We start from the raw sequence: 12,821 nt of genomic DNA, 5'->3' as shown, positions 1-12,821 counted from the left end.
TACACTTACTTAAGTTTACTTAGGTTAATGCATAATTTAATTATTTTGCATTATTTTATTTGTGAGACACTTAGGAGTTTGTGCACTCTTGTGAGTTGTCTTGATGACATCACAGGGGTCCGCACCTCTTTTAAGCACATGTTTTATACAACACAGGAATCTTCTACACACATATGACACTTAGTCATTCTTATCCATTCATCTAGAATGTTGGATAAGGTGCTTAGTTGTCTTATCTTCTGGTTGTTTCTAGAGACATTCTAGGTGCTTCCTAAGAGGCCTTTATATATAGGCACTCCTAGTGTGTTGAACATCACATTTTGAACAGAGCAACGTATTCGGACATACTTTGATTAATTGATCATATCCATTTTTGGTCTACAGTTGTGCTTGTGTTTGAGTTCTTAGTTCCTGGGTGAATTTTGCCCTTAGGCAAATTCTTACAAATATAAATATAAGTATAATTTGTATGCATGTATAATTATTTGTTGGTGTAAATAAGTATTCACTATTTACACTTACTTAAGTTTACTTAGGTCAATGCATTATTTTAATATTTTAATATTAGTCACCTAGGTGTATGTGCACTCTTGTGAGTTGTCATGTTGACAACACAGGAGTTCACACCTCTTTTATACACATGGTGTCTACAACATCTCCACTTGAGATACACCTCATCATTCTTATCATATCATGTAGAATGATGGATAAGACATGTGCTTGGTTCTCATGCTTATCTTATCTCTTGGGCTCTTTCTAGAGACATTATAGGTGCTTCCTAAGAGGCCTTTATATTCATGCACTCCTAGTGTGTTTGCATATACAATACAGTTATTTTGATCATACTCTGGTTTATTTTGTGTTTGTGTTTGAGTTCTTTGGTCTTGGGTGAATTATGCCCTAAAAAAAATTCTTACATGGTAGCAGAGCTATACCAAATTCTTACATGGTATCAGAGCTTGAAAGATTTCTCTACACATAGCCATTTGAGACCATCTTCTTGTTTCAGCACCTCAACCTGAATCTAGAGTATCATAAAAATTGGGAGCATCTAGAATCAAATCTAACCTCATCATTGCATCTGAAATGTCGATTTGGTGAAAATCGGCTATAAAGTTGCCTACCCTAGGCCAAAGTCAATTGTGAGGCAAATTTTTTTTGCAAACCGACACTTGAAGGACCAATTTGTAGAATTGGTATGATCATTTCAGATATGTACATTTAATTTTTAGATCTATGTTTTTTTCATCTGCATCTCTACTTTTTTTTTCGGACTTGCATTATTTTCTAGATTTGTTTTGGCCAAAGGGCCGTTGGAGAGATATTTTGTAGGTGAAGATTGGTGCTTGTTGGTGCAAATCACATATTTACATCACATTTAGAAGGTCAAAAAAACCCCAAATCGGATTATGTTTCATCCAAATTAGACATCTGAGGCAAAATCTAGAGCCATTTGTTTTATACAATACAATACAGAGCAATGTATGAGGACATACTTTGATATATTGATCATACTCCTTTTTGGTCTACAGTTGTGGTTGTGTTTGAGTTCTACGATCTTGGGTGAATCTTGCCTGAAGGAAAATTCTTACATGGTATTAGAGCTATACCAAATTCTTACAAATATCAACAAATGAGGCAAGATCCTACAACACAACAGTAACTTGTGAACCTCTCATGTGGGAGGTCTTGGGTTCGAGTCTACTCGAGCTTAATAAAAAACACGTAATAATAATTAATTACAACAACTAATAATAATTAATCAGCCCATTACTGATCAAAAAAATAAATTAATATCAACAAATGAAAAAGAATATAGTCTAGCCACAATATATTTCAATAAATATACGATATATACAAAAAAATATTCAAAAAGATGGTGAAGCATAAATAGGAGAAGATTGAGAAGGAATTGAGGAAGAGGAGAAGAAAAAGACATGGAAAACCTTAAAAAGGACAAAGGACAAGGAGGTAGAGATGGACTTGAGAGCGAGAAGTAGATAAAGATGAAGAAGAGGAGCAAGAGGAGAAGAGGATGAAGAATGAGGGGTAGCATAAAAAATATAGAGGAAAATAAGTAGGAAAAATAAAAAGATGAGCAAGAGTAGTAGGTGAAGAAGAAGAAAAGAGAATGAGCCAAAGAAGAAGAAGAGGAGAAGAAGAATATATATAAAAGGAGATGTTTTCAGTAGGTTTGGAATATATATATATATATATATATATATATATATATATATATATATATATATATATATATATATATATATATATATATATATATATATATATATATATATATATATATATAATGTTACTTTAAAATGCAACTTTTTTTATATGATTAAGTCAATGAGAGAGTGCTCACTATTGAATTAGTACATAGAAACTCCTAATCAAAATCAACATTCTTACATTGATTAGTAAGAGTGCTGGTAAATAGATCTAGAAGAGTTCTCCCTCTAGACTCGAGAGCATATTCCTTGTCACACGTTTCCATTGTGTACATCTAAATTAAAGTGAGGTTCTGTGTCCAAATATATAAAGATAAAACTAAAATGCATATCTTAGCAAGGGGAACATTTTGTTTATTTTTGCATATGAAAAGGTGTACGAATAAAATGAATTGATTTCTTGTACGAACAAGAGTTGTGATACAACTGGAGTCCCACCTAATGCAAATGTGGATTAAGATTAAAATGAAAAATACTCTCATGACTTTGATAAAATGTTTATTGTATATATTTTGGACTTTTTTAATGAATACATTTTACATAATAATTGTATATAAAATTAAAAGTTTAGATATAGTTTTAATAAATATTTTATAAGGAAATAAAATGTTAATTTCCTAAAGTGGTTTATAATATATAGACAATATGAATATAGTTGTATGTTAAATTGTATAAATATTAAAGTCAACTTTTATTAAAATGAAAATTTTATAAAAATAATCATTCTTTAATTTTAATTAAAGTATTTTAAAATACATGCACTATACCAAATACCAACCTTACATATATATAAAGTGTAATGTACAAATATTTTGAATTTTTGAAAAGGAAAAATGAAAAAAACACTAGCAAAAATATTATGAGTCAATAAGAAAGAAATATTTTCTTTACAAAATATAAATAATAAATAATAAATTACAAAACATTACAAATATAACTTAATATTTTTATAATGCCCAAAATGGGGTGAAAACGTAAGTTTCGAGACTAATAATTATGGTGGACTGAGTCTGTGCGCATAAGATAAGTTGATTTGTTGACTTGACTTCCTTGAGTAAGGAGTAGAGTCAAAACTGTGAAATTGGGCATTGAGGTTCATTTTCTTTCGAGAAAGGAAAGCAACCCGTAAGACCTCGTCGTCCCATCATTTTGTATTCAGGTTGACTAGTTGGTAGTTACTGAGCCCAAATCTTTATAATATATCTCATCTCTGCACTACTACCATTGCAAAAGTGTGAAAATGTGGAGGAAGGATCAATTAGCTTATGCACTCTTTGCTTTTGCAATAGTGCTTGTGCCTGCTGCAAAGGAATGTGATTCTCTGGCACTGTCAGACACTCTTTCCCTGGGCACCTCGCTAACGGATCATGAGAGCATAGTTTCAAGCAATGGAAATTTTAAACTGGGATTCTTCAGCCCCAGTGGAATGAACAACTGGTACATTGCTATCTGGAACGTCCCAAGCTAGATCGTAGTTTGGGTGGCAAACAAGGAGACACTGGTGAGAAACATCACGGGTGTCTTGAGGCTGTCCACAGATGGCTTCCTTGGACTCTTTGATCAAAATGGTTTCTTGTTGGTTGGCCAATGCGATGAAGGCAGCCTCCAATGCTGTGATATCAGATTCTGGCAATTTTTTGCTACTGGGAGGCAAAAACAAATCAGAAACAGTTTGGCGGAGCTTCGAGCACCCGGAAAATACAGGGTTACCCGGGATGAAGTTTGGCACGAGTCAAAAGTTGGTTTCATGGAAAAATCCTTTGGATCCGGCTCCTGGTATTTTCTCCTTTCAGATGGATCCATCTGGAAACAATCAATTTGTGCTACTCTCGAACAACACAACGGAGTATTGGAGATTCAAGTGGGACTCCAATGGGAGTTCATCAGAGTCATCATTGTTCAGTAACGTCAAATTCAATGTTGAAAATACAAGCTCTCGCTTGTATCTCACATATACACCCACGGAATATATCTTCTTAGGTTTCTCCCTAAGACCATACGGAGTCCTTGGAGTGGAATATTATTTCGATCAGTACAAGGTGGAGACGGATAAACCTTTTGCATGTGAGGTGCATGGGCTGTGCGGGCCATATGGAATCTGCCAAGGAGGAGATGATCCCTGTATCTGTGCACAGGGCTGGAGGCCCAGAGACCCTCGCACCTGGTCTTTGCACGAGTGGTGGTCTAGCGGATGTGTTTTCCACATGAGCGCTATCAATTATCAATTCGGATTCCTCAATCAGGACCACTGACAGTTTCATATATCCTGATCCTATCTGGGTGTCGGGTAAAGCTAATTATTCATACCCTGATCAAACGGCATGGGATGGTTGTGAAGGAGTTTGTCTCCGCAACTGCTCCTGCATTGCATATTATTCCGACGTCTACGGTCCCTCCGATCAGCACTGTCAGATCTGGTCGAATAAAGGTAATTTATTGGACAGTTTGGTCTGTCTGTACATGCTGGGCATTCGTGTGGGGTGATGCCGATTCCTTTGTAAGCCCCGCTCCGTAACCCTCCACCCACTACAATGTGGCCACTATAGTTAATGTTCCACTACTTTCAGTGCTGCTTGTTATTGCTTTAGTTTTCACAATTGTAGCGTGGCGGAGGCGTCGGTCAAGATCGAGTACCCAGAGCTCTCCAGATACGTCGGACGCATTGCTGCTCAGAACGTTCAGTTACAAGGAGTTGAAGGCCGCGACCAGGAATTTCAGATTCAAGTTGGGGGCAGGTGGATTTGGCTCAGTGTTCAAAGGAACCCTAACAGACGGTACGCTTGAAGCCGTAAAGAAACTTGAGGCTTCGAAACAATGTGAAAAGCAATTCCGGGCAGAAATCAACTCCGTGGAAATCATAAGTCATAAGAATCTAGTGAGGCTTAAAGGGTTCTGTGCACAAGGATCACGCAGATTACTGGTTTACGAATACATGCCCAACGGCTCTCTAAATTCATTCCTTTTCACCAATACTTCCAAACGCCAACTGAAGACACTGGATTGGAGGACTCGTTTTGAGATCGCATTGGGTACCGCAAGAGGATTACTTTACCTCCATGAGCAATGCAGTGATCGGATCATACACAGTGACATAAAGCCCGGAAACATTCTGTTAGATGAGGATTTTTCTCTCAAGCTGGGGGACTTCGGCCTAGCAAAGCTTTTGGGTAGAGACTTTAGCAAAGTGCTGGCGACTACGAGAGGAACGAGAGGATACTTTGCCTCTGAGTGGGTTTCCAGACTTCCCATCACTTCCAAGGTTGATGTCTACAGTTATGGCATGACTCTCCTGGAAATTATTTCGGGCCGGAGAAATTTGGACTTTAATGTGCAAGAATCGAGTAGGTATTACCTTCCACCCTGGGCTGAAGAGCAAATTTGTCAGGGAAACATGATAAATAATGTAGATAGAAGGATTACATGTGATACAAATGCGGAAGAGGTGAGAAGAGTTGCACTTGTGAGTTTTTTATGCATTCAAAATGAGGGGAATGCAAGGCCAAACATGGCATAGGTGGTGTTGATGCTTGAAGGTAAGGTAGAGGCTCAAACACCATAGATTTCAGTTGTTGGAATATTAATTGCAGTTGATCGTTTCTCCCTGGAGCCAAATGCCCACTTACCACCCCTGACGGATTGCAAAACAGTCATAAACATGAATGCAGTAGGTGAAATTTTGAAATCTAAAAAGAGGGGGAAAAATATGACACAAGGTATGTTTGATTCATTCATTCAGTGATTGTGCGTTCAACAAAATAGAAAAAACACAGAGAATAGAGTGTTCAGCGTTTAAGCATATCAGAGAGAAGTCGCAGAGAAAGTGATCAGTAGATCCAGTTTGTTGTAGGGACAGAGGAAGTTTATTTCGTGACTGCAGTTGCACGTGCTTCTTTGTGTCATCCTGTAAGTTCGTAGTTTGTTGTTTGATTCAACCTGTTGAAGCAGTGCTTGCTCCAGGCATTGTAGTATGTAGCCATTAGAGCTATAAGTTTGAAGTTTTAGGGTTACTTTAGGGTTTTTCGGTTGAAACCAAATGCTCCCAAATTTTGTAATGATTTAATCTAAGTTGAATAGAGAGCAAGCAGGCATTCCATTGTTCTTCTTCTTCTATTCCTTGCATTTGAAAAGTTTATTTGAAAGCTTCAAGTTTTGGCTCTCTGGTTTCAATGGTGAAAGTTATTCACGCTATAAGTCTTCACTCGGTTAAGTCTTGTTAAAGGGTTTATCTCTGCAGTGTCTACCGAGTTCACTCAGTATCTTCATCTACTGAGCACCAACCTACTATAACTACCGAGCTCACTCGGTATCCACACTACCGAGCTCACTCAACATCTTTTGGCTACCAAGTTGTTTGTTCTTCATTTACCGAGCTCACTCAGTAAACTGTCCTGCCACTCGATTTCTTAGTGTTTACCGAGCAAAACTATCAGTTGGCAATTGTGAGTGCCGAGCAAATTTTTAGGTTTAGGGTTGTGAATGATTTTGATTTATATTTCTCACATCGTGATGGTTGACCAGTGGAAGCGATAGCAATAGAAAAAGTGATTGTATTGTTTGAAAGTGCTTGGTCAAGCCAATATGGATGGGTCTTCCAAGGGAAATCTAGGTCTTGCTATTATTGGCGATGTTGGTAGAGATAGTAAGGGGATATCCATTTTGTGTTTTCTATTTATAAAGGTCTTCAGACTAACAACCTAATGGAGGCCATAGCTCTTTGGTACATTGTGAAGAATGCTTGTGACCTTGGTTGGAGAAGGCTTATCTGTGAATTTGATTCACAAGTGGTGATACATCTATTGAATCAACAACATTCTAAAGTTGTTAGTTGGAAGTTAGCTTTGATTGCGGACCAAATTCATCATTTGTCTACTTCTTTAGAGTCTGTTACTATCACTCATATTCCTAGGGAATGGAATAGTGTTGTTGATTGTTTGGTGAAGTGGGCTTCTGATCATATGTGTAATTGGAACATTGTTGATAAGACTTAACTTCGGATGGGCTTGTCCCATCACCTTGATCCCTTGGTTGATCTTAACAGGGCTGTTTAATGCCCTTTCTCTGTTTGTATTTGTTTCTCTTTCAGCTCGAATAAATTTTCACCCCTCATTTTTTTTTTCTTAAATGTCCTTTTATGCTCTTTTTATTTCACGTTCTTCGCCAGTAGACAAAGATGATTGATCTAAGTCAAAAGTCATTTATTTTTTAATGATCAACTCTGCTCTGTAGTCAAGATGAATTGGCTAAGCCAAGAGACATTTTTTTAATGACAGAGTCTACTTTTGTAGATACATTACCAGGTGTTTGAATTTAAATTTTTTTAAAAGATGAATAAAATAAACAGAATTTAAAATTGTGTTCATTATATTTGTTTATAAAGAAAGTATGATGATTATTATTATTTTATTAAGAAGAAATAATAAATATAAGAATTTCAGTGCAACTCTCTTTCATCCTATGATGGACTCTTAAGTATGATTCAAATTGTTGACAAAAATAAAAAGATATGACTTGTTGGTAGAAAAAAATAGATATTTAAATCTATAAATATACATTCTAATGCAAGGATCTATTTCTTGATCGATTTTTAAAAATAGATTGTAAATTTGATATTCAGTATCTTCAAATACTAACAATATATTAATATACACAACAATACTATGGACTGTGAAAATCATATGTCTACAATGTAAGATTGTGCTCAATCTATTGTCGCTTATTTTGAATTTTGTTATAATAGTCAGAAAACATTTGACATATTCTTCATTGTATATTAGAATTGAAAGATTTAAAATTGCATAAACTTCTAAATATAAACTTTTATAAAATAGTAATATAATTTTTAATTTTCTTTTCTATCTTTTTTATTTATATTTTATTGTAATCTATTGTAAAGAAAGTAGTAACATATATTTGTAAAATATTAAATATTTAGAAACATAACAATTTGTATTTAAAAAATTAAGTACTATTAAAAATCTTTCAATTACTAAAAGCTTGTATACAAAAACATTATTAGACGTAATATTCAACTTCCATCATCAATTGAAAACTTGAGTTAGATTGTGATATGAGTTTGTTAATAGAAATATAAATTTTTAATGTGCATCAATTTTATAAGCAATGCTCTCTATTTTTTGTCAACGTCATGTTTTCCTCTATTTTTGAGGTGTCATATTACTACTATATATATACACCACTTTCAAATCTCTAAAAACCTTAACAAATAGTAGACACGAGTCTAAAACTTAAATGGCACTCCTTCTTAACCCATACCTTGAAGGTCCTTAAAGAAGAATAACTTGAATATATTCCTCATGTTTGGATGCGATCCCCAATGTTCACACGACCATTCATTTTCCCCCCTATTTGTTCAAATTTGAAGAGCTTTGTATTAATGACTATATGTAGTTTATGTATCTAGCATATTATATATTACATAATAAAGTGATTCATTCCTTGAGAGCAATGTGAGTAATTATCAAACTACTGAAAAATTGTGTACTTAATTTTCTTTTATTTTTATGTTTTATTTTTGTTCCTCTGCTTGTTTAAAATTTCCAGTTGGCATCAACACCTAATGGGGTTGAGAAGAGATGGAAGAAGATGAAGTCAATTGTATCATTGATGAATTTCTTGGCAATTGAGAAAGATGTATAAGTGGAAGTTAAAATGAAATTTCCTAAATATTTTTAGGATACCTAGAAAAAAGAGGAGGATTCACCTAAAGAAGAGGGGGATATTGGGTGTATTTATTTCACCAATAATAGTGTAGCTATGATGTATATTCAAAAGAAGCTTGATGACCTTGTGAGATGGGTTCCAAACTTATTTTCCATGTGCATAAGGTAGAGACTTTTTTTTTACTCTAAGAATGAAGAAGGTGCATAGAATGTGTTGTTAGAGACCTAGATCAAAACTATAGTGGGCATTGCCTCTCAGTTTGAGGGGAGTACAATTTACATGTAATGGTCAAGAAAAAAGTATCGGTGGAGGTCGAAAGGAGAGGCATGTATTTCAACCAAGAAGAGGGTCAGTAGGCCCAAGCTATTTCTCATTGTGGAGACAAAGAAACACATACTAAGTTTATGTTTTCTTTTGAAGATGGAAGATGTGAAATGCATGGGATCTCACAAGTGACTAGTAAGTGAGGGGTTTGATTCATGTTTGTATCTAGAATGCGATGAGTTAGACATAAAATTTTGAAGGATAGTCCAAGAAGTTAAGATGATGGCTAAGGAAGCCTTAATTATATAGTTTGAAGGGTTTTCTAAGAAATGTACAACTAATATAGGTGATGGTGACAATACTCATAGTGAGAAAAGCATCATTTGAATACTACCTTCCAACCTACAAATCAAGCCTAGCATTTGTAGTAATTATAGGACTCCAAAATGACTTGTCTACAACTCAATGCCAAATAGTGACAAATCATGGGTTGATATCCATAGATGTGGGTGTCTCAAGAGGAAGTAATGGGAGTATGCAACCACTTAACTCCCTTGTTCATGAATTGGAAAATTTAATTCCATCATTTTCCAATCACAACAAGTAGCACAATTTTATTAATACGATGTATGGTATTAATAGGGTGTTTGGTAGAAACGCCACACCCTACTCAAAGAGCAGGAGGTGGAGTATGAGCCCCATTTAATTATCTACAAAGATCTAGCTATTGCAAACTGGGGGTTTGGAGACAAGGAAGTATTAGGGTTTGGAGGTTTTGGCAAGGCTTACAAAGTAACCATTCCTAGTAATGGACCCTACATAGTTGTGAAATTTATCTATTGAGAAACCAATGAAGGAGTGAAGGACTTCATACCATATGCTATAGATTGTTGAGAGAATTATATTTGGGAATATTTAAATGTTTAAGTGATGATTGCTACTATTTTTTAATTTCTATGTGAGAGTTTTTACATCACATATTACAAATCACACGAGCTTTAATAACCATTGAATCAAAATCTATTCATATCTTTGTCATTTCTCCTTATGTAGATCAAATTCATAGAGGAGTGTCTAGATAGTTCCTCTTCCAAGTCCTTAACATGAACCTTGAAGAGAATTTTGTTTCCCTTTCCTTTAATATATGAATTGATGGTCTTCTGTGTTGTCATTACTTTTGTTGCTAAAGATCTTCCTTGCTACAAAAAGTGTTTTATGTAGTTCTAGTTAGTCATGAGTTTGTGTATACAATGTTTGAATTTGTTTTCAAGTTTAAAATGTTTGTATTTTTTAATTTATTTTTTACAATTTTGTCTCTGATTTTTAATAAGAATTACAAACATTCATTTTTATTTGACATTTATCAATGTACATTAATTTTATTTGATAAAAAATCCTATCATCAACATGATAAACCTCAATTTCAAAATTATTACATAAAACTTCATAATTCATTATTTTTTTAAAATTATCTATTACTAAAAAATTGAAATATTATAAATTCCTCTTAAATATAATAATAGTCAGCTTTTAAAAAAAAATAGCTTTTTATCAAGCCATACAAAAATGAATCCTTTCTCCAATGCAAATGAATTTGTAAAGAATTGTTAAATAGAAATTTTGAATTATTGTGTAAATTTATTTAACAATTTTTGCTCTAGAATTGCCCTGTTTTCCTCTATTTTAGAGGTCCTGTGACAATTTAAGTTAAGAAAAGAATTTTTCTACATTATGTTAGATATATAAACCACTTTTTGTTAGATATATATACACCACTTTTAAAACCCTGCTACTTTCAGGTGAGGTGATCAGCGTGTAGACGGGAGTTTTATTGGTTTCAAACAAACCAAAATGGCACTTCTCACTCCCTGTCTTCTGATTCTCATTGAAAAGTTAATAAATATATCTCTCAATTATTCTTCGATATCTCTTTGGCGTTCTGGCATTAGACAAAACATGCTTGAGCAGATTGTTATTGTGTACTGTGGAAACCTTAATGTTGCTTTATAGACTAGTGTTACTCGATACCCTCTGACTGTTCTCCATCACAGCAAGGAGATATGAAATGTAAATTGCCGACTCGAAAAAACCTTGTTTCCCACTGATGTATTTGATTTTGACAGAAGGATAGAATGCTTTAATGTTGTCTCTCACCCATCCGTTTGCTTCTTCCTCATCACTTGCAATCTTCTCAGGCTCAGCGTTTCCAACTCCCACAATAACTTCGATTCCCAAATTCTTCAGGGCCTGCAAGACAGACTTTTTTGGTTCTTATAATCTCACCCTTATTATGTAGTGGCACAAAATAAGACAAACTTTGTACCTTTTTATTTTCTTGTAACCACACGAATGTAGTGGCACAAAATAACTTACATCTGCGTCTTCAGCACTAATTCCTGAATCATAGCATCTTTAGCTTTTTGTATTAAATTTAAATCCAAGCGTAGGGCCCTCGCCCTTTCCTTATCCTCTTCTTGTCAAGTGAGTTTGTTTGGAAACCCAGATAATACTTGTCCTCAACATCCATTTCAACAGTATAGGAATCTAGGTAAGAAAGGATACTTCTGTGTCCAACTTCATCGACACTGCCACTTTTAGCATTCTTGGAAAGAACATCCATAATAGTGCCCATCCACCGAACAAATGTCAGAACCAAATTTATCCCATCCTTCCCAACATAAACTTCCTTGCTACAACCCAAATGTCTCAATATTGATTGCCCACAAGAACAAAGATAATACATGTTGCATTATCCATGGGAAAAGAATGCATCAAACATCGGTGTCAACGACAACATTATCATTTCTTCTAAAAGCTTTGAAATTTCAACAGGGATGGCCAAAAAAAAAACTACTTTTTAAATGGTTGGTCCTCAGCCAACAGTTTAGAGCTCAATTAGGCCAATCTTCCACCTCCCTGCTTTTCAGGTAGGATTTATCCTTAAAGATTTACACCTTCATTTGACAAGCAATCCAGTATCCCATTGTATAAGGAGCCCCTGATTTTTATATTTGCAAAGGGCTTATATTGCAGGTGAAGTTGAAATTTCTCCAGAGATTCTGCAGTTTGAAAATTAGATTGCTGACAACGAATAATTTCTCATTCAGATACCATCTAGATTTTAAAAACTTGATTGAACTATCGAATTTTGGAGCTTCATAGTTTAAGCTCATTCAAAATTAATCAGACTATCTACTACAAAATATTTCTGAGGCTTTCATATTCCCTCAAAATGTAACTTTGTCTGCTACATTAATGTGAGTTTAAACATCTGAAGAAGATAGCAATTTTGATTTCTTCCCAGTAAGAACGAAGCTCACCTGCATTGATTATGTAGAATGAAACGACAGTGAGTAGAGCCAGAGCATAGAAATCATTATTTCCTTTCCTCGAAGCCATGCAGACAAATCATCTAGGCCCAAACACATAGATGTTCAGTATCTGTAGTTGTAGAGAGCAAAAGTAAAATTACATAAGTCAGTCAAGTCAGAGTCTTCGTCGGTGGATGAACAGTAATTGCCCACAATCGACGAAAATATTAAAAGTTAGATTTGAATTTGAATCATGCACTATACTTTCTTCGCTTTCTTTCTGTATGGGCCGTAATTTTTCAATCGATTCCAATTTGCAATTTATAAATAAATT

General features: G+C 34.7%; 1 protein-coding gene and 1 pseudogene across 1 annotated transcript; one reads left to right on the top strand and one right to left on the bottom strand.

Annotated features, from left to right (window-relative positions):
- Positions 1–3,823: 3,823 nt before the first annotated feature.
- LOC149547576 (G-type lectin S-receptor-like serine/threonine-protein kinase SD2-2 pseudogene) lies at positions 3,824–5,745 on the top strand (annotated as a pseudogene).
- Positions 5,746–11,180: 5,435 nt separating this feature from the next.
- LOC149547575 (glucan endo-1,3-beta-glucosidase-like) lies at positions 11,181–11,919 on the bottom strand. Its single transcript, XM_089794148.1, has 3 exons — positions 11,676–11,919; positions 11,550–11,572; positions 11,181–11,423 (listed from the first exon to the last, which is right to left on the bottom strand). The coding sequence occupies exons 1-3, from the start codon at positions 11,917–11,919 to the stop codon at positions 11,181–11,183; spliced, it is 510 nt and encodes a 169-aa protein (XP_089650274.1).
- Between the last annotated feature and the right edge of the window lie 902 nt (positions 11,920–12,821).

Source organism: Cupressus sempervirens, chromosome 7 (assembly GCF_028749045.1).
Source record: "Cupressus sempervirens isolate cs-2001-9-10 chromosome 7, ASM2874904v1, whole genome shotgun sequence".
Classification (NCBI taxonomy): Eukaryota; Viridiplantae; Streptophyta; class Pinopsida; order Cupressales; family Cupressaceae; genus Cupressus; species Cupressus sempervirens.
This window is presented reverse-complemented; position numbering and strand designations above follow the sequence as displayed.

Excerpts from the sequence above, each read along its gene's own strand:
- LOC149547575 (XM_089794148.1), bottom strand. The coding sequence starts at position 11,919 with ATGTATTATCTTTGTTCTTGTGGGCAATCAATATTGAGACATTTGGGT. Across the intron at positions 11,573-11,675 it reads TGAGGACAAGTATTATCTGG|GAATTAGTGCTGAAGACGCA; the intron begins GTTTCCAAACAA and ends GCTATGATTCAG. Across the intron at positions 11,424-11,549 it reads TTAGTGCTGAAGACGCAGAT|GCCCTGAAGAATTTGGGAAT; the intron begins GTAAGTTATTTT and ends TCTGTCTTGCAG.